The sequence below is a fragment of the Macaca mulatta genome, chromosome 1 (genome assembly GCF_049350105.2).
Source record: "Macaca mulatta isolate MMU2019108-1 chromosome 1, T2T-MMU8v2.0, whole genome shotgun sequence".
NCBI lineage: Eukaryota > Metazoa > Chordata > Mammalia > Primates > Cercopithecidae > Macaca > Macaca mulatta.
In genome coordinates, this window is record NC_133406.1 from 119,872,973 (window position 1) to 119,900,428 (window position 27,456).

The 27,456-nt window shown below is 45.5% G+C and overlaps 1 protein-coding gene across 34 annotated transcripts in view; it reads right to left on the reverse strand.

Annotated features, from left to right (window-relative positions):
• Positions 1-27,456, reverse strand: part of LOC106996441 (myomegalin) — a 219,802-nt gene that overhangs the window by 1,246 nt on the left and 191,100 nt on the right. For 11 of the 34 annotated variants that reach the window (XM_077949371.1, XM_028847178.2, XM_028847167.2 and 8 more), the window contains 16 exons: positions 25,663-25,898; positions 24,606-24,657; positions 23,295-23,518; positions 22,496-22,648; positions 19,981-20,166; positions 16,206-16,457; positions 14,878-15,009; positions 14,091-14,210; positions 12,426-12,615; positions 11,677-11,801; positions 8,452-8,691; positions 6,298-6,414; positions 5,504-5,730; positions 3,056-3,199; positions 1,844-1,982; positions 1,495-1,541 (listed from right to left, as the gene is read on the reverse strand). In XM_077949371.1, the coding sequence (XP_077805497.1) occupies positions 1,495-1,541; positions 1,844-1,982; positions 3,056-3,199; positions 5,504-5,730; positions 6,298-6,414; positions 8,452-8,691; positions 11,677-11,801; positions 12,426-12,615; positions 14,091-14,210; positions 14,878-15,009; positions 16,206-16,457; positions 19,981-20,166; positions 22,496-22,648; positions 23,295-23,518; positions 24,606-24,657; positions 25,663-25,898 (2,584 nt within the window). Of the gene's footprint in view, positions 1-80; positions 201-543; positions 605-1,494; positions 1,542-1,843; positions 1,983-3,055; positions 3,200-5,503; positions 5,731-6,297; positions 6,415-8,451; positions 8,692-11,676; positions 11,802-12,425; positions 12,616-14,090; positions 14,211-14,877; positions 15,010-16,205; positions 16,458-19,980; positions 20,167-22,495; positions 22,649-23,294; positions 23,519-24,605; positions 24,658-25,662; positions 25,899-27,456 lie in introns of all 34 variants that reach the window. The other 23 variants (XM_028847190.2, XM_077949460.1, XM_077949439.1 and 20 more) reach the window with 6 other exon arrangements.

The window sequence follows — 27,456 nt, forward strand, 5'->3', positions numbered from 1 at the left end:
GGTTACAGGGAGCCTCCCCACCTCCCTGTGTGCTGAGATCCCTGCTCCAATTCACTGCACACTGGGCGGCTGGATCCTACCACTGCCTCTTTAGGGGCCAGGTGACTCTCCAAATCACTTTGTCTCAGCAGAAAGAGGCCTTTGCCATCTCCACCCGAGAAAGAAGTGCTTAGTGTGAAACATGCACATATAGAAACAGCCTGTTGTAGGAAGAAGAGGACATTTTGTGGGGATGTCCTCTGTTAAGTTTATGTCCAGTCGCCATAATGAGGGTGTGGAGGGGCCAAGTCCACAAGGACCTCAAAGCTCAACTAAGTCCAGTTCCATCTTTGACAGATGAGGGTGCAGCAGTCTCACAGAGACTAAGGGACAAGCTGAAGCCACAGGCCAGTTAGTGATAAGCCAGGGATTAGAACCGAGGCCTCGGGTCCTTTCCAGTGATCTATGGGAGGTGGAGGGGAAAGCTTCCACACTGGAGAAAGCCAGTGGATACTAGAGACTTTTGGGTTACCTTTTAGTGGATACTAGAGACTTTTGGGTTACCTTTTCCGGGACAGGAATAAGGCTTTACAGAGGCAATCCTGTAAGTGCTGCTCTAAAGAGGCTCAGAAAAGAGAAGAATTATCAGAGAAAAACAAAAGGGAATTAGTGAAAAAATAAAAAAATAAAAAAAAAAAAAAGAGCCAGTTAAACTGGCCCAAGCCATTTTCACACTGTGGAGATCAACATTCTCTCAGGTTATAGTTTAGAAACATTTCTAGGAATGTGCTCAATTGCTTATGGCAAAGCTTTGAAGTCCAGGTTTAGTTTCTGATTTTTAAACCATTTCATATACCTCAAGTTTTTCTTCAAAGCACTTCCTAGGGAATGATTAACACTTAGTGTTTTAAGTAAACATAGATAATGTCTGGTACACTTGTAATATTTTTCCCCTGAAGGTTCAGTTGTTATTCACTAACAAATTCTCTTTTAGACGAATGAGACCCAACAGATCTCTTTTGTCATGTTGCTTAAAGATACAGCAAAATCAAATTGCTGTTCTTAACCCAGGAGTGTGCAGTGAAATCAGTTTACTAGGTTGCAAATTCCTTTTACTTTTTCATGAAGAGTAGAACACATAACTGGCCTCAAGATCCCTCTATCAAAAGCTCATTCTGAGGCAGACTCCCGAATGTCTAATGACTTCAAGAGTCAGCTGAACTGCATTTCTCCAGTCTCCTAACTCGGCATCAAAGAAGAAAAGTTGGAGTTAAAAGGAGAGATGATGACAATGTGAGAGTGAACCAAGATACACGGGCAGGAGCTGACGGGGTGGGAGGGTGATGGGAACAGAAACTAGCAGGACTCTCACTGAGGACCTGTGATGTTGCAAGCGGACCCAAATCTTCTCCTGGAAGGCCAAAGCAGGCCAAGGTCACCTACAAGATCTGCTAATGGATGGTGATGGGTTGGGGACAGGCTTGGTGCCTCTGATTGGTGCCGTAGTTTTCTTACCTCTAAGTTAGTCCTTGCCTTCTTTAAAACATCGTGTGTTCTGGTTACTGAAACAACAAAAGAGCACCACAGAGTAGAAATCCACAGCAGAAATTAACCCTACTTGCTTAGCTGAGAATTCTAAAGCATTTATTTCTTTCTGGCCATTCGGCTTGGAGTCTCCTTCTATCCACCCTGTCCTCCCCTCCCTCTTCATCCACAATTGCTCGTGGCACAGGAGGTTTGGGGACATCAAATCAGTCTCCACTCCCAACATCTCCAAGCCCCCCGGTCACTGCTCCTCTGCAGCACAAGTGGGGCATCGGGAAGACTGCCCGTTTCTTCCCCCATTCCCTCTCAGGGAACCTACGCTGGCTGACGATGAACTGCTCCATGCTCTCCTTCTGCTGGTTCGCGGTCTTCAGGCGCTCAGCTGTGCTCTGAAGGAGCCGCTCCTGTTTGGATACTTGGGTTCTCAGTTCCAGAAGTTCCCTTTCTGTTGATTCTCCCTGGATAAGAGGAACAGACTCTTACTGAACAGGCAGAAGGACTAAAGCACCCTGTGCTTTGTGGCTCTTTCCAATTCCAAGAAGGATTCTACAATCTTCTCCACCCTCCTGAACTGGATTTCCTCCTTCACAGCCTCAGATACCTCCAGCTGAGGACAGTTTAGGATGAGGCCATTAGGTAGGAATATTGAGACTCTGGAATTCCCCATGTAGACTAGCACAGGCCCACACACCTGTAGCTTAAGAGAATGTCGCTTCAGGCTGGAATAAAACTCCCAGCTCTGAAGAGGACCTTGCTTTAGTCCTGATATCAGTTCTGTCACTCCCTTCACAGGCAAGTTCAGAAATGATACATTCGGGAGAGAGATCTGGACTCAGGAAAGTTTGCAAGTTTGTAAATATTTGTGCCAATATGGAGATGGCAAAACACCGTCTCCCTGGAATGAGCCTAGCTGGATCCCAAAGGTGTTGGTGACATTGATCTGGAGCTGGGATCCCTGGGGAGGGGATCCTGAAACCTGTCTCCTCGAGGGTCTGCCAATCAGAGTTAGCCTGAGCTCTGAGCAGATCCTGAGGAGTGGCTGACTTTCCCCAGGCCTGGTCCAGAGATGCCAGCTGAAGTGATATGCTGGAATTCCAGGCAGCGGCTGAAAAGGCTCAGTCTCATGGGGGCATTCTGTGATCATGTGACCGTGGGACCTGAGGGGTGGGAGGTGGGTGCTGAAGCTTTAACTGAATTTCAGCTCAGCCAAACTTCAGAGAGGTAAAGAAACTGAACCTTTATGGATTGCCAGGGTTATGATGTCTCCGCCTTCTCCACACCCCTTCCTCTTCTTGATTTTTTATCCAGGGGCCAGGGGGTTGGTGGGGAATGGGATGTATTTACAGCTGCAATGAAAGCAGCCACCATGGGTCAGAGATGTCCCTCCAGGGACACTCCTCTAAGGTCCTGTCTATCCCAATTCACTATGTGGCTCCCGATTTTCTTGAAAAGCTGTGACACTGAAGAGACAGAACAGTATTGGAGGGCAGGAAAACTGGGTTCAAACCAAGAAAGGACACTGGCATCTTACCACTTTGCCAGGCAGCACAGGGATGTGGGTGCTTGGCAGGGCCGCTCTCCAGAACACGGTGAGGAGGGAAGCCGACTCCTCTAGGGCATGGTGCAGGGCAGTGGTGCTGCTCCGAAGCTCATGTATGCCTTTGCTGCCCATCACCTGGGGAAAGGTAACACCACAGAAGCGGAGAGATTACTTTCTTCCCCCTGCATGGGCTCCCGCTTCCTTTGTGAGTGAGGCACAGAACATGGGCCTGCTTGAACTGTGAAGCCCTCGCACAACCATTTGCAGCTCTCAGAACTAAGGTGCTGGTCCCTTTACCAGGTATGCCTCCCTCCACCTGCAGAACCCACAAGGCTTTCAAAACTCACCCCCCTTGCTGTGTCCTCTATGAACCTGTTACCTTCCTTGCCTGAGATAAATGACCACGTTTGCATTGGCGGCCTCACAGCACAGAGGATGGCTTCTCATGCTGTGTCTGTAGCCCCTTACTGTGCTGATCTACTTGTGTGTGTGTCTTGCCCTCTAGTGTGGGGTTCCGTGGAGGCAGGGCTGTCCCTACGCATCCATGGGTCTCCAGCAGCTCAGACAGCACAGCCCTGGTGCCTGGTCTCTCTCACTGGCAAGGCGCTCTGAGAAGCTTTGCTGACTGCCTTCCCTCCCTCTATGCAGTCTGCACAAGGAAATGCCATGGCTGCCAGGCTTCTCACCCCTTCCACATGTGGGGGCCATACACCTGCAAATCCTTCAGTTTCTGTCCACCCCATTGTGTCAACTCTGCCCACAGATGGTCATGTGCCTGCATAAAGCAATGGTAACAAAAGCCAAAATTGACAAATGGGATCTAATTAAACTCAAGAGCTTCTGCACAGCAAAGGAAACCACCATCAGAGTGAACAGGCAAACTACAGAATGGGAGAAAATCTTTGCAATCTACTCATCTGACAAAGGGCTAATATCCAGAACCTACAAAGAACTCAAATTTACAAGAAAAAAACAAACAACCCCATCAAAAAGTGGGCAAAGGATATGAACAGACACTTCTCAAAAGAAGACATTTATGCAGCCAACAGACACGTGAAAAAATGCCCATCATCACTGGCCATCAGAGAAATGCAAATCAAAACCACAATGAGATACCATCTCACAGCAGTTAGAATGGCGATCATTAAAAAGTCAGGAAACAACAGGTGCTGGAGAGGATGTGGAGAAATAGGAACACTTTTACACTGTTGGTGGGACTGTAAAATAGTTCAACCATTATGGAAAACAGTGTGGCGATTCCTCAAGGATCTAGAACTAGAAATACCATTTGACCCAGCCATCCCATTACTGGGGATATACCCAAAGGATTATAAATCATGCTGCTATAAACACACATGCACATGTATGTTTATTGTGGCACTATTCACAATAGCAAAGACTTGGAATCAACCCAAATGTCCATCAGTGACAGACTGGATTAAGAAAATGTGGCACATGGCCGGGCGCGGTGGCTCAAGCCTGTAATCCCAGCACTTTGGGAGGCCGAGACGGGCGGATCACTAGGTCAGGAGATTGAGACCATCCTGGCTAACACGGCGAAACCCCGTCTCTACTAAAAACACAAAAAATTAGCCGGGCGAGGTGGCGGCGCCTGTGGTCCCAGCTACTCGGGAGGCTGAGGCAGGAGAATGGCGGGAACCCGGGAGGCGGAGCTTGCAGTGAGCTGAGATCTGGCCACTGCACTCCAGCCTGGGTGACAGAGCGAGACTCCGTCTCAAAAAAAAAAAAAAAAAAAAAAAAAGAAAATGTGGCACATATACACCATGGAACACTATGCAGCCATAAAAAAGGATGAGTTCGTGTCCTTTGAAGAGACATGGATGCAGCTGGAAACCATCATTCTCAGCAAACTATCTCAAGAACAGAAAACCAAACACTGCATGTTCTCACTCATAGGTGGGAACTTGACAATGAGATCACTTGGACACAGGAAGGGGAACATCACACACCAGGTCCTATTGTGGGGAGGGGGCAGAGGAGAGGGATAGCATTAGGAGATATACCTAATGTAAATGACGAGTTAATGGGTGCAGCACACCAACATGGCACATGTATACATATGTAACAAACCTGCACATTGTGCATATGTACCCTAGAACCTAAGGTATAATAATAAAAACAAGAAAAGAGGAAAAAAAAAAAAGCTCCCAAAGGCTGCTAGGCAATGCCACATGTTTCTGTGGGGCTGAGGGGAAATATCCAGTCAGCTACATCTGGAACAGAGCAGAACTGACAGTGAAAATAGGAGACAGAGAAGACAGGGCCTGGCTGCTGTACATGGAAGAGGAAGCCTCAGCTGTTGAGAGATGCAAAGCACGAAAAACAAAAACAAAAACAAAAATGGTGGGAGAAGGAGTTACCATCAAAGGAAGAAAGGGCACAAGGAAACAGTGCATCTAAAGCTACAGGTGTGATTACCTCTGTGCCTTGGGCTTCAAGGCCAGGGAAGCTGCACGCTGACCTCACAAGAGACACTATCTTTTTGGCCAGCAGCTTGCCCTCCACAATCTGCTGTCTCAGGGCACTGTAGTCATCAATGTGGCCAATGACATGGCGGCCATGCTTATTGGCAAAGGAGCCATCAGTAGCATCACCCTCCAGCTTGGGAGGGGTCTTCATTACTGGAGAAGTATCCAAACCCAAGCCTGGAAAAGAAAATAACAACACAACAGAATCCTCTGTTATTCATAATGATATCCTAGGTTTGCTCCAACTCAGAAGAGGTAGGAGACAAGAAAAGGAAGAGGCTGGGAACAAGAAAGGAAGCCTTGGAATGTACAAGGGTGGGGCAAAGACCATAGAGATCTTCTGGCTTCTATATTTTTGTAATTTTTCTTACATCATCTCTTAATGATAAATTTGCCAGGGGACAATTTTTTCTTATTGGCCAATGAAATAGGACAAATCATAATAAATAATAAGTTTCTGGGTAGAGAAGACACAGACAAGGAAATCAAGCTGGATACAGAGAACATTTTCAAGAATGGAGAGATTATGGTGCAATGAAGCATAAACAGCAGTAGGAAAACTACAGGAGGATGAACAATGGCAAGAAAGGCAGCCACAGAAGGTGCAGTGAGTAGGGCTAAAGGCCTCGGGGCATGCAGAGAAAACTCTGTAAATACAGATAATATGTTTAGAGACAACAAAAGATTATTTGCATTAATCACTTTCCATCATCAGTCCCTGGGCCCTTTAGTTGCCATATTTACCATTTTTTCTGTGGATTATGGCCGTTTCTGAGCCAGGAGTAGAGGAAGCAGAGCTGGGGAGGACCAGAGCTGGGGAATTCATCGCAACATCCCGGACTGGAGGGGACACAGCTGAATCTAGGGGGTAAAGGCAACCACAGTTTTCAGGAGCCCTGGAACACACAGCACATGAAGCACATGCACACCTAACCGTCCCCACTGAGGTCTAAGGTGGCAGGACTCTCCTCTTACAGAATTATCCATACCCCACAAGCAAAAGCAAAAGCCAGTGAGTCACTGAGTTCAGAATGTTTCCATTCTTCAGAACAAAAAGATATTCCTTTGACTGAGGGGTGTTCCATGAGAAAGAAACCTCTAGTTTGAAAAATTATTAGGTGTATTTTTATAAACCGAGTGTTGAGTATAATTTGTGTGTGGTATCTAATACGATGCCCTGTAACTAAATGTAATATGTATAAATATACATCGTACATATTAAAATGTAGAATCAAGGAACCAAGGAATGAATGGATTCATGGGGGACTAAACTCAACATTCTAGTCATCATTCTGATGAGCTAATAATACTGAAAAAGTTGACTTGTATGAGAAGAACGGAGACAGAAGGCTTGGTGGGTTAACATTGTCTTGCTGGAGACTAAAAAGTAACCCTATGGTGGAGGAATTGGATAATATCACAAAGAAGGTAGAAAAGGTCCTGCTCAGGCAAGTGTGGCCCAGTGCCTGTTTTCCAGCTCAGGCCTCGGGGGTGCTGGAGAAAGCGGGGCAGGGATGGCGCCAGTGGGGCTGAGTCTTGGCTGCTGTGTGGGAAGCCAGTGAGAGGGGAAGGCCTGGTTAGAAGGAAGAGTTGGAGACATAACTGAACACCACAACCATCAGGGCAGCCCAGAGGAGGGCAAGGCGTCCACCTAACGTTAGCTGAGAAGTTCCTGGCGGCCAGGCGGTTTGCTTGGCAGCCTACATGTGTTTTTTTAATTGAATTGCCAAAACAGCATAATCATGTTATTGTCACCTTTATTTGACAAATAAGGTTACTGTCAGATAAAGGAGCATCTACAAGAACCAGAGAAACATAAAGATTCACATGACCCAGAAATAGCTGGCAGGAGAGTTTGAAAGCTCAGCTTTAGAGAAACTGAACAGAAGTGGCTCCTGATTTGAATGAAATTGAAGGTGTGGCCATGGAGGTGAGTGGAGATGGTGTGCTAAATGGTGTATTAAAAGGAAAAAAGGACAGAGGAAGTAGAAATTGAATGATTTAAGAGACTAGGGGGACACCACTGACATTTCAATGAAAACTGGGAGAAGTGAGATTGATGGGGGATGTTGAGAAGAGAAGGGGGACCTGGTCAAACACACCTATCTGAAAAGGCAGGCAAGAGGTGGGGTAAAGAAAGCGAATGATGGCTACCCGAAATAAATCACCCACCACCCAGGACTTCCCCAGAGCCCTGTTTCCTTAGGGGCAGGAACATTTTGCCACACACTGAGTTCCCCACCTGTGATGGAAAGGGGGACTAGAGAATCTGGGAAGGTCGGCAATATGGAGACAGGGCACCATGAGCTGGAAGGAACACAGACTGAAAATCACAACACCTGGTTCTGATCCTGGCTTTGTCTATAACTTCTCTAAACACTTGCTTGTCTGTTAATATCTCAAGACCTAAGTTTTCTTATGTGAAATACAGAGAGAGCAAAACCTGCTTTACTTCAGGTGAAATTCTATATGTGAAAACAGTTGGCTAATACTAAAGCACTAAGCAAATCCAAGAAAACGATACGAACATATACACAGCTGCTAATTACTGAGTAATTCTTAGTTGCCAATCACTTGTAAATGATTTCATTTAATGCTCAAAATCATATAAGGTATATATTATTATTACCCTCATCTTAAACATGAGGAAACTAAGGCTTAAACGTCTGAGACTTTAAACACCCTGTCCAAATCAAACAACCTGTAAAGCGGTAAACTCAGAATCTGGAGCCTGGTCTGACCTAAATCCCATGCTTCACTCAGGCTGCTAGACTTGAACATCTCTGATTTCAACCTGACCCCAAGGAGCATGGACCAGGCAGATTGTACCTTCTGCCACAGACATCCTGGTGATCTCCCCACTGGCCGAGGGCTTTCTAAGTCCCTTTTCCTTCCTACCTTGGAGGAGCAGCTGCTTGTTTCCAGGGTCAACGCTGGCTGGGAAGTTCTGGTTAACGGAGGAGGGGCTGAGGCTGCCTTTGCCAGCACCGCTATCCAGCTGCTGTTGCAGCTGCAGTCGCAGACAATTGTTCCCCTGAATGCTCTGCTCCAGCTGCCCTCTCAGAGCTCGTACCTCTGCCACCAGGTGGCTCAGGTCACTGCTCAAAGGGATTTGGTGACAGGCATCCAGGCTGTAAGCTAAGAGAGAAGAGGAGTCTGGTAACATTGACCCAAGTATTTCCAAGCACTTGTCAGAACCCTCCTCTGTGACATTCTTTTCTGCCAAGGATCCCACTATCATCTGAGTCTCATGCAACCCATCTATGATAGGGATGTCACCATTTCTGTGTATGGCCTGGGGATGGCACTGAGCTGGCACACATCCAGTTTGAAACTTCCCTGTGGTTTAAGTTAGACACATGCACCTAAACAGCATTTGACTGACAGATGAGGATAATTGAGCTAGAGAAGGGTAGCAGATGAGGGAGAAAGAGATTTAACAGTCTTCACTCTCAAAAATGAAAGACGAGAAGGAGGTCTTTTGGTAGCGTGTGAGAATGTGAGTTGGGGACCTTAGACCAGGGATTATAACTGAGTTTTTCAATTTCTCTCTCTCTCTCTCTCTCTATATATATATGTGTGTGTGTGTGTGTGTATGTATGTGTACATATATATGCCTACTTATAGTGTGTATATATGTTGTGTATGTATATACATACTATATAGGTGTGTATATATACATATATACATGTACATATATGTACACACATATATACCCATATATATACACACACATATATAAAAATATATATATGTATATTTACCTCCATTCACTACACGTCTATTTCTTTGTAATGGGGATGAAGAGATCTAAGAAATATTCTACAAGGCCACAATCCCTTATCTGAAAACCTTAATGCCAAATATATTTTGAAAGGTAAAATTTGTTTTAGTTTTTAGCAAGGCAACAGGGTGCATATATCATATATAACATGTACCCAGTTGCATGTGAGCCACAATCCTTAATCAAACATATAACTATTTCTGTAATCAGCTATGTGAATATTCTAAGTAGATAAATACTCAGGAATATCCTCTTGTCAGTTCATCTAGATTTTGTCACTAAATGAGTATTTGAAAATTTTTAATTTGGAGATCTTACTGAATTTTGAAATTACAGAGAAGAGATTATGGAGCTTCAGTGGTTGCAGCTTTGAAACGAGTCCTAAAAAGCAGGGAGAAAAGCATGAAAGGAAAGGTAGCTCAGGATGAAGTAGTTTTAGAGACTTTGGTAAATAATCTACTCTTGAATTTTGCCCAAAGTTTTATGATGTTCCTCTCTCTCTTCCTCAATCCAACTTCTCACTAAATTTTGCTTATTTTTTAAAGAGATTTTTTTAAATCTATCTATACCCTTTCATCTTCCCAGTAGCACCTTATATTAGACTGTCATCTCTTAATGTGCCAGAATAGCGCTAGACCCATCCAATAGGTTTCCCAGATTCTAATGTCTCCCAACTCCAGGACATCCCCTGAGGCTTAGCATCTTAAAGTTCTGTTTTCATTATATGCTTATCTTCTTTGAAAAAGAACAGACTTAGTTTAATTATCTACTATACAGAATGTCAACTTTCACCCTGACCTGTGAGCTTTCAAGATTTGGGGACTCTGCTCCTCCATCCTGACTTCTCACGCCCCCAACCCGAAGCTTCTCCTGTGGGCAGGCTGGTCCCCACTGACCCAACACTCACCATGACTTTGTACTTAAGCTATTCTCCCAGCCTGGTGAGCCCCCTGTATTTCTTCAAGTTCCAGTTCACCTTCTCGTTAGAAAATCAGGAAACTAAATCAGGATTTATGATAATTCGAATCTAAATTCCACTGCCCTTCACCCTTTGTCTAGCCCTCTGAAGCCCTCATAAAATATACATGAGTTTTTTTCACCCGACAGTTCTTCAAATACCCGAAGCCAGTTCTCATGTCCTGAAGATCTTTTGCAAGCCTAAATTTCTTTAGTTTCTTTGACCAGTTGGAGATTTCTGGTCCACACCATTGTGCGCCCTGTCTTCATTATGTTCCTTAGTGTGTCAATGCCCTTTTCAAAGATGGTGCCTCTTAATCTAACAATATTTTAGACATGGCCTCCACAGGTGAACATCACACTTACACTACTGTAATGTCAGTTTGAGCTGGCATTTCTAGCAAACTTTGGCCTACGCCTTAGTTGTGTGAACATGTTTCTACCAAACCCCAAACCCTCAAGTCCATGAACTGCTGCCTGTCCTATATTTCTACCCTCATCCTATATTTCTATCACTGATATTTTTCATCGAGCTCAGGATTTTGCTTTTTATCTTTGCTAAATTTCATGACATTGATGTCAGTCCTCTGTTCAGCCTGCTGTGACTTATTATGTTTTAAGTACCCTTCTCCATTTAAAAAAGAATGAAGAAATATATCAAAATTCTCAAATATTAGATTATTATTTCAGCAGGCAGCAAAGTCTTCAATAAATGTCCTTATTATTTAAGTCCAGGAGTGAAATTTAGGTCCTATTAGTGGTATTTCTATAAGGTTTTTTTGTTTTCGTGTCTCTTAATTTTTTCCTGTGGGCAGGCTGGTCCCCACTGACTCAACACTCACCACGACTTTGTACTTAAGCTATTCACCCAGCCTGGTAAGCCGCTGTATTTCTTCACATTCCAGTTCACCTTCTCTTTAGAAAATCAGGAAACTAAATCAGGACTTATGAAAATTAAATGAAATAAACTGAGAGCCAGATGTCACTAGGGAAAGGGTCACGGTGGGAGCAGACTGCCTGCTGCATTGGGCTGAATGGGTTGTCAGTATGTATTACCGACAATATTAAAGGCCTTTTCAAATGATGATATCATTAGGACAGTTCTTTTGCTTTAAAAATGTTATAATCTAGACATTGATAGGAATGTCTAGATTTTCTTACAGTAATTAGGAATGATCAGGCTGGATCTTGCTCATGCCACCAACCTGTCCCCTTGAGCTTTGTGTATGAGAGTTCCTACTGGAAGTCCCAGGCTCGGGTGGGGGTTTCTGAGATAGAACTCTGTCACTTCCCATGATCTCCACAACTCCCAAAGGAAAGACCTCACTAGCATGCTATGCGAGGGCAAAAAGCTCATGGGGTGAGGGGAGAAGAACACATACCTTTCAGCCCCTTCTTGGAATTGCCATAAAGTGCTTCATAGATTTGTAGCTCTGACTGGAGGGACTCAAAGAGCTGCTGTTTCTCTTCACACTGTTGCTGCAGGAGGACCAGCTTGTGCTGCAGTCTGACCAGGGAGAGGCAAGGCCCACTGAGATGGCAGAGCCACTCAGCCACATGAAAGCAATAAGCTGAGAGCCAGATGTCAACTCAGGGGGTCATGAAGACCATCACTTTTATTTTGCAGATGTGGAAATGGAGGCTAAGGGAGGTGAAGTAACTTTGCTTGAAAACACACCATTACCTACATTAGTTCAGAGCAGAACAGACACACCAGCAGTCTCCTTACTGCTCCTACAGTGCTCTTTGCATTCTGACAAGCAGTTACAGGGCTTATGCTGGGACCAAGCATCACAGCCAGTATAGAAGCTTCCTAGGTGATGGTGAGACTAATGTCCTATATCTAACTGAAAGCATGGAAACCCTTCTTTTTCATGTCTCTCATATACTGAAGACTTCTACAACAGAGTTTTACTCTCTCAACTTGGGAGTGACAAGGCATTCCCAGAGAAGTCCTTTCTTCTGCTGAAAGCGCCCCCTGCCCCAACACACAAAAATCAGGAATAGCAGAGGGAACATTGAGGTTTCCAAAAGAGGACACCAATTGTCTTGCCAATATCCCGTCTTCTAATGTAAGAATGAACATAAGAATGAAGAATGCTTCCTTCTCTGTCAGTGGGTCCCCTCTTACCTGGAGTCGTTTTCCTGGAGGGAAAGACGTTCCTCCCTGAAATGCAAGACCTCTTGCTGCTTCTCCCTCAAGTCTTCCAAAAGCTGCTGCCTTTCCACCTTCTGGTGCTCCAGCTCCTTTTCCAGCTCTTGAAGGTGGGATCGAGAGGACAGAAGAGCCTCCCTCAGGCTTTCCGTTTCCTGGGAGTGCTCTGGTGAGAGAACACAGGAGGATTGATTTATTATGATGGGGCTAGAGCTCAGCAGAAAGATAACCCCAAGCACATACACCCTGAAACAAAGCCAAGGAGCAGGAAAGGAAGGCCCTATGTTGGTTGGGAAGAGAATGCTGGCTCAACATATCCCGCAGCCTGGAGAATGGTGCATTTCTCTCTTTGCAAAACCCTTCATTCCACTTATTTAATCTGTCCTACCTTGCTCTTAGAGAAATTCTGGTTTCTAATGCTCACCATTTTCCAGGTGCTCACACACCATCTGTTCAATAATCCATTCTTGAATTTTGACAAAGATCAACATCAAGATTTCTTTTTGGAATATATAATTTTCATTATTTTGAAAACTGGGATATTTGTTCTTTTTTGGAACTTGCAGCAGTTCTCTGATTTTCACAAGTTGTCAAAGATTATTGAAGGGACTCTGAAAATACAGCTGCAGGTTCAGTAATCCTCTGGGGAAAGATTCACCTAAGCCTGGCGAATTGTACTCGTTTAAATCTCTTACTGTCTTCTTACTGTCTTCTCACCTGTGAGGTCTGTTCTATTCTCTCCAAGCATGCAATGGTAGCTTAGTAGTTCTGACTTCTTTCTTATCTGTTAACTTTTGTTATCATCCCCCAGCAGTGACCTTTCCTTTTAACTCTTCTTGCTAACATAGAAATCAATTAATTAAATTAATTAAGGTAGCTAATTTAGAAATATCTCTTGGTGGCTTTTTCCTTTTCCACAAACATTTCTTCGTTCTGGGCTTAATCCTTTTGGACACTACTCTTAGTCTATTTATGGCTGTTCAATATGTTATTAATAATACATTCATCTGATCAAGTAGACTAACACCAAGGTCAGCAGCCTCCCAGCCACACGAGAAATGATGCCCACCTGTGAGCGCCCCCTGGCTAGGGCTGGGAAAGTGCTGGGGGGAATTTGCTAGTGCCACTTGGCACGGAATCATAGGAGTACTGACCAGAGAGGAGCCCTGAGTGTATGAGTGAGGGATGTGGTGAGGAGGCAGAGGGATGGCAGAGCAGGGCCAGGAGGGACACATGCTGCTGCAGTAAAGTCCGGAGAAGCTTGAGAGGGAAGATAGGCATTCACACTCCCTCCTTTATTGGTTCCAAAACAGTTGTGAGTGAAGGGAGGTAGAACAGATACCAGACTGGTATCCAGATTGATAGCTCATGACTCTGGATATATGCAGGTGGGCTTGTGCAGAAATGATGGATTTCCTAGAGCTCTTCGCTCCTGGGGACTAGGAGTCTGAGGGGCCCATAGTTGGAACATCTTAGAAAGCAGCCTTCTCTAGACTGAGAATAGCTGTAAGTTTGGGTTGGTGGATCTGAGCAGCTCTGTTACCTTACCTTCTTCTGTTTGCTTCTCCAGTTGGTGATTAGTGTGGCCAGGGAAGAAAGAAACTTAATAGTGACCACAGTTTGTGGGTTTTGACCACGTACCTCTGGAAACATGACTCAGTTGAGCCTGAAGTCTTCGATTTTCTTCCCTGAGGACTCTGTTCTCATTGCAGAGCTGAGGTATGGACTCCAGGCCCTGACTGCAGAAGTTAGAGGTGGATCCTGTCCCAGAAAGTACACATTCGGGTAACAGAAGCTTCCAAAAATTTCCCATTCTTTATCTCTCAAAGATACTGCCCCAACCCAGCAGAAAACCCCAAGGACTCAAGGCCTGACCCAGGATGAAGCATGGGGGGCTGGATACATGTTTTCTGTGTGCCTCTTCTCAGTGGATTCTTTGCATGCATCATCACATGCCATAACTGCAATGGTGCAGGAGGCTTGATCTCCCTAAATAGCTGCTGCTGTGGTATAGGCCAGACAACAACATATGGAAAGACTGGCCTCCATGTGACAGCAGCTCGGAAGAAGAGTGTAAGGAGAAAGGCAACCTTGGTATAGCAGCCAGGGGGGGAGTTGGGAGGACCCTTACAGACCTGGCTCTACCACTTGTCAATCACACAACAAAGGCATAGACATCAGCAGGCAGTACATAAGCAGATTAAGTATGGGGTGAGAAGTCAGGTGATTCTGGGGACCAGACCTAGTTCTGCCTTAAAGAGAGTTACTCTCTAATCTCAGATATATTCAGAAAGTAGGGATGACAGTACTTGGCCACCTCCCTTGCTGGACTGTTCATAAGGAGCAAGTGAAGTAAAGAATATCTGTGAAGCTCTGCCTAAAGGTCCCTAAATAGAGCCAGAAACAGGAGGGTCTGGGCCTCTCCTACCACTTCCACGAGCAGCAGAGCTCAGTCGGTGTTCCAGTTGCTCCCGTAGGCGGTCATTGATGCAGATGGACTCCTCCAGGCGCTGGCGCAGGTTCCGGATTTCACCAAGATGCTCTTCCAGCAGGTCAGCCCCTGCAGCCAAACCACCAGGACATGGAGAGAGGTGGGAGATGGAGAATCCTGGTTACTGATGGGGGTGGGGCTCAGCCACGGGTCTTGCAGAAAGACACGTAAATATCACTAGCCTTCTGCCAACTGTGTCCTCTCACATGGACACCCAAAGGAATGGTAGTTTTGTTTAAAGAGTAAATGTGCTTTCAAACACATAACAGTCACTTGCTAAAAAGTCTCCATGGGCCTCCTCCCACACAGGGGTCTTGTGAGAGTTCCACATGTTTTAGAAAAATAACTGAGGGCTCTGGACAAGGCCTGTCTAGCATCTGGAAAGGTATGGCCACCTCCTGGGTGTGACTATGAGGATGATAGGTGAGCCCTCACTCTACCTTTCTTCTTACTGACACATGACAAACATTCTTTAGCAAGGGACAAAGCCCTTCCTCCCACCCTTAGAAAGAAGGCCTAAAGTAAAAGTATGCGATCTTACAGTCACCCTATGTGGTTAATGACTGACACTGAATGTGTCCCTGAAATCGCTTTTAATATGGAAGATGAAAGAATAGCCTGGAAGGATCTAGAGATCTGAAGGCAAATTAGAGAGGGGACGACACCCCCTCTCCCCCAACCAAACAAAGGTAAAAGATGCAGAAAAGTCAGAGGGATGCTTACACCAGACATTAACTGCACCATTTTGCTTTGGGCTCAGTCTTTTCCCGAAAATTATGATTGTCTTACTGTTGGAACTAAGTGGCATCCTAGCATTTATGAACTTAGCTATACCTCTCCACTTGCTGTGACTGAGTTTTGTGCACAGGATATATGTGCAGGGTCGGGGAGCTGCACCCTTGCACCCTTTCCTGTGACAAGTCCTGACTGATGGAAGAAAGTCCCATCTATGCCTGGCATTATGGAGGGGTCTAAGACAGTGGGCTGCAAAGAGGCCAGGCTGCAGGAAGACGGAAGGACATGAGTATGAGAGCACAAGAGGTGGGTCCCTGACTTTCCCATATCCCTACAAAGCACTGAGGCCCTGGGCAGGAGAATAAAGAAATGTACTTGGAAAGGACTGAGCCCTGATACAGCTCTTGCATTTTATACCCACTCTGTGAGCCAGGGATGGAGGAGGAATCAAAGACCTGCCTGAGTAGGAAAAGAGTAGACTCCGAATGAAACTTCTTTTCAAAGGCTGCCGTCTCCACTTTGTGCTTTACCTGTGGGTTTGGAGTTAAGCTGGTACACAGAGGAGCCTGAGGATAGGTCCCCAGATACACTCCCTTTCTGAGGCCTCATCATGTCCCACTGGCCACTGCTGCCCAGGTACCCAGGCTCCAGGATTCTTCCCAGTTCTATGGTGCCTCTTGGAGGAGAGTGAGGCTGGGCAGAGTTGAGGTAGTGGGAAGAGCCGGCTTCTAAGTCGTTGCTCGGCAATGTAGCTGTGGAAGCAGGAGGAACGGTGCTGGCACCTGGGCAGAAAGAAACACGAGTAAGAAGCAAATGCAGTGTCAGAAAGGAAGGATTTGCAAGGAAGTGTGTGATTGCTAAGAATAGAGACTAAAAGGAGACCCGTGGAATGTCAGAGATCCCAGTTCACTGTGGTATACTAATTAGACTAAGGCTCGTAACCTAGAGGTTGTAACTCTCACCCTTTGTATTTCCTGGCAGCAGACACAAGAGGTAGAGAATAAAGTATCTTAAAGTCATCAGTATATACAATGGAAAAGTCCAGTGGCCCCACTCCTGGCTCCTACTATAATCCTTCATGACAGACTCCAAGGAAAGTTCTAAAAGTAGGATTCACTCCCACAGTTAGAAGTTGTGAGAGCAGTGGCATACAGGATTAAGCTTACCTGTGAACACGAACATTTGTTTGTCTACATGTACTTGCCTTCCCCTGAAACTAACCAGTCCATATGTCAGTTCCACCTTGGAGTTTTTCAGATGAGAAAGGGGACATGAAGTCAAGTTGGATATGGTGTCCCTAGTTCCTCCAGACTGAAGAACTCTTTGCTGAGGCTGGGGAAGGGTCTATGTAAGGCAAGTATTCATTTGGATCCCATCCAACATATCTCAAGGAGCTACAAAATGTCATGACTCCTGTCTAAAGAATCATTGAATACTATTCCACAGAGGCAGGTAGGACCTTTCATTTCACAGGCTGATATTTTCATAGACCCTTTGAAATCATAGGCCTTTCTCTTGAGCCCCGTCATCTCCAGTTCTCTGTAAAAAGAAGCCCAGCATAGGGGAGATGGGGAAAGAGGTGGGCAGAGACACAGTTTAGGAGAAAATTCAGAAGCCTGCTTTCTTTCAGGGATTATGAACACGGGCAGCAGAATAGACAGGTAGCTGCTCCTAAGCAAGTGAGGTCATTGTCCCTTCCAACCAAGCCAAACTCCTCGGAGGGGTTAGTGTAATTGCCACTTGCCAGTTTTTAGCACCACTTGTAGCTAGTTCTCAAATTTGGGTACATATTGGAATCACCTGAGAAAATATGGAAACATACTGATTCCTGGATTCCAGAGATTTTGCCTTAATCAATATGGGATACATCTTGAACAATGGATGTTTTAAATTCATTCTAGGTGATTCTAATAGGCAGAAGTTTGAGAATTGTTGTCATGAGTCTCTCTTCCAACTTGCAAAATACTAGATGTTCATTAGGATCACTTAGTTAAGGAAGAAGATTAAAAATTTAAGCACCTACATTTTAGAAGAGATGCAACAAATACATGATTTCCTACCTCTTTCAAACTGCCTTCAACCCCATCTGAACACAAGGCAAAGGGGGAAATCAGCGTGTAGACAGTCAGCTTACTTTTTAATCAAGGCCATGTGAGGTTTTAAGTCTATCAGTAACAGTGATCAGTATTCTCATGTTCCAGTCCCTTGGCCACACAATACACAGTACATGCTCTAAACCATGCAAAGATACCATATAGACTCTTGCACAAGATTTTAACCCAGGGACCTGAGAGGCCACCATGCACCACTGGCCACATGGAAACTTGGCTCAAAGCAAACGAGGAGCTTGGATAAGCAATGGTCCCTTGGAGAGGACCTTGACTTCAGGTGGAGAAAGAAAGGGCTACAATCTTCCTCATCTAGGCAGGGACCATTCGAACTCCGGTCAATGGCCTCAGACTTGATGTAATTCCAATTTAACCCCAAACAACAGACCCTACCCTTTTTCATGGACAGTGCTCTCCTTCCATCCTTCCCTTTGGGCAAAGACAAATGGACAAATGTGGAAAGATAAAGGAAAAGGAGGCAAGGGGAAGAAATGGAAGCTAGAAAATACTCTTGCCATTTGTCATGGGGCACATTTGTTGCCCATCCATTGTTGGAGCCAGAACTGGTAAAGTAACAAGTTTTAGGTTAGAAACACCAGCATCTCCTACTGGTCTCTAAAGAGAGGGAAAAATTATTGCAAGGAGTCCCCGGAGTTTGATCAGTTGAGCTCAGCCCCATACTCTAAGCAGGATGGTGACAAAGCCATCCTAAGTAGAAAAGATATAACAGAAACATGAAACCTGGAGCAGAAGACCAGATTCACGCCCATTTCTCCCACTTACTAGTGACCTTGAATAAGTAACTTCACTTTCCTGAGCTTTAGAGTTCCCTGCACTGGACAAAATATCCATTTCCTGGGTTGACAAAATAGATAGGCTACGCCAGGTGCAGTGGCTCATGCCTGTAATCCCAGCACTTTCAGAAACCTAGGTGGGCCAATCACTTGAGCTCAGGAGCTCTAGACCAGTCTTGGCAACATGGCGAAACCCTGTCTCTACAAAAAGTACAAAACTTAGCCAGGTGTGGTGACACACACCTGTAATCCCAGCTACTAGGGGGGCTGAGGTGGGAGAGTTGCTTGAGCCCAGCAGGTCAAGGCTGCAGTGAGCTGAGATCGTGCCACTGCACTTCAGTCTGGGTGATAAAGTGAGACCCTACCTCAAAAAAAAAAAAAAAAAAAAAAAAAAGAGGAAGAAGGAAAGAAATAGGCTGGTCCACATGATGACATTTGGGGCTACAGGGAGGGGGACGCAAATTCTTGGCTGTTGTCTTGCATCACTGGAAACTGCTGGCATGGTGACCCTATCAGTCTCTGGCTCACCTAAGCTTCTTTACAGGCACAGAAAGCGCCTGACAAATGAGTTTAAGTTCATTCAAACTGCTTTCTACCTGTTGTGCTTAAGGTGCTATGAGAGAGCAAATTCTTGTGAAGGTTTATCATTTTTTTCTAAGCTATCAGTGACCACCAGCACACTAAATTTATGATGAGCATCCAGCCTACAAGTATATCCAAGCGTTTTCTAAAAGGTGACTGTCCACAGTCTACATAACTACATAAGGTCAATTATCTTTGGGAGTCAGAGGATGGGATTCACAGTCAGATGCCATGGCTGGTGCTGTGGTTCTAAGCTGCCTACGTGTCACCTGTCCCAGCGCAGGGATGAACCCTGTGCAGTAGGAAAAGTGGCTCATCGTTTCCTCTTCTGAATCCCTCTACCATTACCCTTTTTGCTCCAACCTAATGATGTCAGGAACTGAACTTGATTAACAGCATTTCACAGCAGAAAAATCTAATAGCCACACAAAGGATCCCACTGAATGTGGCCATCTTTTTCTTGGCCACTTCATCCTGCATAGGCAAAGCATAACATCTCTCTCCCATCCCCTACCAGTGAGCAGTCCACCAGTCTGTCAGGGATTCGGCATACTTGGTGGTATCCAGCGGTGTCTACAGTGTGAGAGCACTAGCTCTAGAGCCTCGTGAACGTATCTACCTGTTAACTGACGAGACATACACACCAGAGAAATAACAGGAAATACATTTCCAAAAAATAAGCAAGCAGAGCTTTCCCTCAGTCTTCCATTTGTAATGTGTACCCGTGTTGCGTTTTTAAACTCTGCCATCCAGCCCGAGCCATGCAGAGCAACACAGTGTGGGGCTGCCATTCGCAAGCACACAAATGCAGAAGTGCTCACTTTCTCCCAACTGCTTCTGCAGCATCTGCAGCTCCTGCTGAGCCTCAGCCAAGGAGACCACCGGTGTCTCACAGCAGCCAAGGAGGGGAGGGCCAGTGGGGCTGAAAGGCAGGAAGCTGGATGGAGCTGAGGGCAATGGTGCCTGAGGAAGGCTAGCCAGCTTGGGTATGGAGTGAAAATGAAAGCCTAGGAACAGAAAGTTAGGGAGAAAAGAGACACATCATCAAGAGAAAATGAGAGAAAGAATGGGTAAAAGATTGAGAAGGTCAAACCATTCCCTGACCAGACATCACCCTGTGTAGTGGCTATTACCTTAGTGGTACAGGATAAGATAGCCAAGGGTACCATTGCTACCAGAGAGGCTGGCCTGGTTGACCTTCCCTCTTCTCCCCTGCCAGGGCTATCCTGCATACATCCTCTATGTTCACCTTGAAAGCAATTGGCTAAAGAAGGTAAGGTGGCATTATTGAGACCCACCCCAGCAATCCTGGGCATGGACAAGTCAGAGACCCTGAATCCTCTCAAGGGCCCGCGGGGCTCTGCTCCCAGCATGTATCAGTCCTTGGCCCTGGGACAAGATTCTTTCTCTACCTAGAACTCCTCTCTGATGGCAACAGGTCCCATCCTGAGTAGGAGAGACATGAACAAAGGCTGTGGGGGAAATTTTCATTACTAGTGCATGCAGTTCAGGACTCTGATGGAAACAAACTTCAGAATTCCAAATCAATGCGTTCATTCACCAAATTAAAAATAGATGCGTTGGTAGCGTGGCTTAGACAAAATGGCCCGTAAACCCTTCTGGGCATTTAAATCACATAGCAAAAACTCTCAATATATGTAGATTCTTTAGGCCTTCTTGATTCTGTCTAGGCCTTAATGTAGACTTAGAGAATTATAAATTTTTGGAACAGAAAATTTGCATTAAAAAAAGTCTCCCCAGCCGGGCACGGTGGCTCACGCCTGTAATCCCAGCACTTTGGGAGGCTGAGACGGGCGGATCACGAGGTCAGGAGATCGAGACCATCCTGGCTAACACGGTGAAACCCCGACTCTACTAAAAAAAAAAAAACAAAAAAAAACAAAAAACTAGCCGGGCGAGGTGGCGGGCGCCTGTAGTCCCAGCTACTCGGGAGGCTGAGGCAGGAGAATGGCGTGAACCCGGGAGGCGGAGCTTGCAGTGAGCTGAGATCCGGCCACCGCACTCTAGCCTGGGCGACAGAGCGAGACTCCGTCTCAAAAAAAAAAAAAAAAAAAAAAATTCTTCCCTGGTGATCTTTAGGCAGCCCATCTACAGACAGGTTTTTAGAAACCCTGGCAAGTTTCAATGTTTAAAATTGTTTCCTCTTCCCTAAAAGCAATTAAAGGGCAGGTACCCAATGGAGGGGGAGCAGAAACCAAGGCTGACCCATAGAGAACGTCAAATGTAGAAGACAATGATTACATCCTAAAACACATCCCAATGGTGTGGACACCATTTCAGATGAATACTGCAGATACACTCAAATTGCCAGGTAACACAGCCCAGGCATTCTTTGAGGAGGCATTCTGATTTTTAAATCCTCTCTTCTTCATCTTCTGCTCTGTTTGAACCCAAAACATTTAAGCAGATGTCTACAATTCTGGAAGCACAGCTTTTCCTCATGATTCTTGTCCAGCTGCTGCCCACTCTGGCCTAGAAACTTTGAAACCAGGCTCAGGAAGCACTGGAACACTTCCTCTTCCTTAAGATTATGATTGAATTGCCTTCAGGGAAATGAGGGCAGCAGAAGAAAGCACTGTGCCTTCTGGGAGCATCTCTACTCAAGTCAAACCTCACAACAAACCACACTGAAGGCAGCCAGCCAGCTATGGTGGGAGGTAGGAGGTGAAGACAAGGTTTGCCTTTTCCTTGCCATCCCTGATACAGGGCTGTGAATGAGCAGTGTACCCTCCGGCAACTAAGCTGGACTTGTAAATGAAATGCACCCCTTTAACTGCCCCCAAGATATATACTATGTACATATCAAGGACTGCCAATCCATTCATACATCCATTAATGGTAACGTACCATGAACAGAACCTTGTCTGAGGCTGTTCTCAGCATCCTTGGCTATGAAATAAGTAGCACTACCTCTTGCAAGAGAATCACCATGCAGATTTAATGGGGAACACATACAGTGGATCAGGAGATGGGAATTTCTTTTCATCCTATGGCTGTTGTAATCCTGGGAGAAATATTTTGCCTCTTTGCTCCCAGGATAAAATGAGAGAAAACCAGTAAAAATGTTTCTTTTTAAATGATTAGCCAACTGCTGGTCAAAGCTGGTATGCAGATCAAAACCTGATGTGGATTACTTATTTTCTAATATATTTTCTTAAATCAGACACAACTGGCGAATGAGGATGGTTTCTTGATTCTGTCTAGGTTTTGATGCATTTAGGCCCCTAACAGTCCAAACCTCTGTCCTTGAAGAAAAGTCAAACAGGCAGCAGAGAAACAGGAGATGAGGCTTCTGCCCCATTGGCTGTTGCATACCTGAATGGGCCTGGTTGGCCTCCTTGGGGGGATTCTGGGGAGTTGGCAAGATGATGGGGTTGCTGCTGGATTCGGCCTTAACCCCCTGAGATGCACTGGTTGATGATGGTTTAGAAGATAACACAGCAGAATGACTCGAATGATGGATGGAATCTATAAAACCCATGAATGAAAGAAAATGTTTGATGTTCTACAGAGAACTGGAATCCTGGCCATCTATTTACCCAGGGATACCAGGGCTAGAGTCTTGCTTTCAGGGAAAGAACCAAGCACAAGCACTGTTAGCAGTTGTTCATTTTCTTGCTTGCAGACAGCTCCTATAGTGAGGCAAACCACCTTAGGGATGATGGTGCTCTGAGCTCTGAAACATGAAAATGGCAACTCCAAAAATATCAGGCAAGACCAGCAGCATCTGTGGACACCCACATATACTTAGGGAACACTGCTCAGGAGTAAGTAGCAAGATCATTGCAGGAGAGATGAAGGAGGTTTTCCATCTTAAAGAAGATCTATCCGACAGAGTCACCGAAGAAGAGTCTGCCGTGATCTTCTCACTCTCCCCACAATGGCTCACATTGTGCCCAACAGCATGTACACGCCCATGGAGGCCAGGGTGACAGAGGTAACGTGTAGAGTCAGGAGCAGAGCAAAGATCCTGATCCACTGGTGCCTGCGCATGGCACTTGGCCCCACGGCCATGTTCAGCCTGATACACACCATGGTGGAGCTATAAGGCCTGTTTCCTGAGGTCTCCACTCAGCCTAGACAAAGACGGTACCACCCAGAAAGTGGAGGCTACCTGAGTGACCGGGAGAAGCTTTCTTCTCTTCATAGTGTGTGTACTCGCTGGCTATGTCCATGTCAGAGCAGGCTTCCAGCTCATCAGACAGGAAAGAGGTGCTGCTGGGAGAGCGGTGGGAGTCAGACAATGCACGGCTGCTGGAGGGTGTGAGGGACCGAGCATCCAGCTTGGCCTGCAGGACTTCAATGACTTTCTCCTTCTCCTGCAGCTCCCTGCTGAGCCTGGTGGGGAGAAGGGGGACAACAGGTAAAACCAAGGTCACCCAAACCAACTTGTCCTGACTGTGGCTCATAGGAAAAGCCAAGTAAGCCAAGGGGACTATGCCTGCAGAGAATAATGGAAATCACCCACCTCTGCTTAGGGATGGAGTGTAGGTGGGGTATAGATGGAGAGAGAATAGCTACCCAGTGCTCTGGCCACATAGTATGCTGAGGGCAAGCAAAGAGACAGCTAGCCCTCCTTTTAAGGCACTGCTGCTTAAAGTATGATCCCTGGAACAGCTGCAGCCTGCGAACTGTTTGTTACTATCTCCAACAAGACAAGTATAAAAATTGAAAGCAAGCATTGAGAAACGCAGAGCAAACCATTCTCCCAACATCCAAGAGCATGATAAGTGGAATCATGTAGTTAACTGAATTCAGACCATGTATGTTTCTATGATGGATTAGAAATAAAAACAAAACAAAACAAAAAACAACACTGTGTCCTTCGCTACAGATATTTTCAGAAGCATTTATGAAGCCTGAGACACAATCATGACCCAAAGAACCCCAACTAGTGGCTACAACTGACTTTGAGTCGTATTTCATTGATCATTATATGAAGCAACTCACTGAGAACTGGGTCCTGAGGCACTGCAGCCTCCTGGTGATCTACACCATCTAGGCCTCTTTCACCAGGTCCTGTTATATGATTCCTTTCTTCCCCCAGGGCAATTGAGTGACTATTAAACTAGCTGTCAACCCAACTTGGGCCAGGCCAACTTTGGAAAAAGCTCATCCTACTTATTAAAGACACAGCAGGAAAGCAGGACCCTTAGTGGGTCCTGCTTTTAGCTTGAAACCTAGTTAGTTCACTTTTAGCTCAGACTGTTTCTAGGTTACTAAGCCTGGACAATTATGTGCCAATGTAATTAAACCAAAAGAGAAGAAAGAATTTAGTTAAAAACAATAGTGAGATGTTCAATGAATGCATGAATTCAATACATTCAGCACTTTCCTTTATTCCCCTTGATTTCTGGAGTTGCCACCATCCTTGACCCTTTGGGCCTCAGTCCCAATCTCTTTACCAGATTCTCCTCTGAATTACCTGAGGGCCAGTGGCTCAAGTCCAGCTTGATCTTTCTCACTTTTATGATCCTCTGCAAACCAAATTTAGAAAGAAACAGTAAGAAATTAGGCTGGTCCCACTTCCCACATTACAAACACAGGAGTCTATCTGGAGACAGAGTAGTGAGCATTTCATGCGTGTATCCAGAACAGTTATTCTGGGAGGCCTCAGCTTGGGTCTCTAGAGAAGTGACCCCACTGTCCCTGACCTGCCGGTCACCATGATGACTTCCTCTGCCCTAAATCAGGGTAAAACATTTAAAATGTCTTTTGTTCCATTAATCATGAGGCCCTTGCCCAGCTGCCCTGTTGGACGCTCCAGCCTCCATGTCCCTGCTGTAGACTAGCTCCCCAGTGCATATGTCCCACCACAGCTTTCATGCAGAACCTGCACAGGTCTCTGAGGAGATGACAAGAAGCCCTGCCCCACCTCTGCACCTGCACCAGGAGGTGAGCTGGGTGGTTCCCAAGTCTGATCCTACTTTACTCCCTTGGATATTCTCTAGAAATTCTGAGTAAAGGACCCCAATAACAACCAATGTAGTCATTGAACTACTGCAGCCAGTGCCTAAACCATGTACAAAAGAGCATGGCGCTTTATCCGTACGTGGAGTACCTGCATGTACATTACCATGCCATATGGAGACACCACAAGGAAAGAGCATTTAGCAAGTTTGTGGCAGCATCCAGGCTAGAGCTTGGGTCTTGTAATTCTTAGTTCAGGCCTCTTCCTCCTATAACAAGGCCCTTCCATCTCATGTACCCTACTCCCTCTTAGCACCAGATAGATGCTGCCCCTGCCCCACAGGTCACATTCTATGAGTGGTGAAGTTTCTCTTGTTGTAACCATGGCATCTCCAGCCCTGTGTCTTCTTCTCCATGCTCCCCACTGAGCAGTCTTGGTCCTGTATTAGCCCCAGGAAATGAAATACAAACAGGACCCTAAGTTAAAAAATTGCAGTGGAGATGTGGTGGCCACCAGGGGCTGGAACTGTGGGGGTGACTGAGAGTATTCCAAAGCCCTGTGGCCAACTTACTGGTGCTGAGTTTGCTGGTGAGCCTCTCTGTCAGCTGGCTTCCCTGGGCGAGTTGCTCCCGGAAGCTCTGTCCCAGGTAGTAGTCAATGTCATTGCTTCTTAGGAGATCCTCAAAAGATTTTACTGTATCTTTTGCATGCTGGGTGAGAAGATAACAAATACCTCTCCCTTCTCGTATTTTTTGCCGTAGGTAAGATAGTTCCCGGGCCTGATCCTGAATCAGGGAATCATATTTCCTAATGTAGGACAGAAGAGGAAGGAAAGAGTAAGTATGGAAAGAGTGGATGGTAAGTTATGGGGCCTTCTGTAGAGAGTTCTATGAGAACATCTCTAAGGAACCACCAAGCTGAATTCTGGCACATAAGCCATAGGAGGTATTTAAGAGTAAATTCTACCGTGATAAAATGTTGCATCAAAAAGTTTACTGTGGGCCGGGCATGGTAGCTCATGCCTGTAATCCCAGCACTTTGAGAGGCCGAGGTGGGCAGATCACAAGGTGAGGAGTTCGAGACCAGCCTGGTCAATATGGTGAAAACCCCGCCTCTACTAAAAATACAGAAAAAATTAGCTGGGCATGGTGGTGCATGTCTGTAATCCCACCTACTCGGGAGGCTGAGGCAGGAGAATTGCTTGAACCTGGGAGGTGGAGGTTGTAGTCAGCCAAGATGGCGCTACTGCACTCCAGCCTGGGTGACAGAGTGAGACTCCGTAACAAAACAAACAAACAAACATAAAATTTAGTATGCCACAGTTCTTCAACTGTTATATATATGTTAATTATGTCCCTAGATAAATCATAAGGTCTGTGAAAATAAAGATAGTTCTGCATTTTATATTCCTTACAGCACCAGTATCACGCAGATTCACAGCAGTTACTCAATGAATAATTAGAATCATTTCATCGTAAGTCTAGATAGGACTTTCCATGTCTTCTGTTTTAACTACCACTTGATGCCTGAATTTCTCCTATGTTATGATACTGTGGCTGACTATATTTTGCAACGACGGCCATCACATCAACTCTCATACCATCAATTGATGGAACCCAAAACAAGAGACCCTAAGTGACAGCCACCCAGCTGAGCCCAGTCAAATCACAGAACCAACCATGAAGCATAATAAAGTGTTGTTTGAAATCACTAGGTTTTAGAGTGGTTATTACTCAGCAATAGATAACCAGGACACATACCAAGATGAATGTCTGTGTTTTCAACACAAAGTATCAATAACACTTATAACTATGGCAAATAGCATTGAGAGCTTAATATATGCTAGGCACTATTCTAAGCACTTGTATTAATTTTTTTTTTTTTTTTTTTGAGACAGAGTCTTGCTTTATCACCCAGGCTGGAGTGCAGTGGTGCCATCTTGGCTCACTGCAACCTCCACCTCCCAGGTTCAAGTGATTCTCCTGCCTCAGCCTCCCAAGTAGCTGGGGTTACAGGTGTGCATCACCATGCCCAGCTAATTTTTGTATTTTTAGTAGAGATGGGGTGAAACTCTACTAAACCAGTAGGTTGGTCTCAAACTCCTGACCTCAGGTGTTCTGCCTGCCTCGGCCTCCTAAAGTGCTGGAATTACAGGCATGAGCTATCACGCCTGGCCAGCACTTGTATTAATTCATTTAAACCTAATATCCACCCTTTGAGATGGGTTCTCTTATCATCTTCATTTAATAGGTAAGGACAAAGGCACAGAAAGGTTAAGAAGGTTGCATGGGTAGTAAGCTTCAGAGCTAGGCAGTCTGATTCCGGTATTACTACTAAACTATACCTTATATACTATTACTTTACT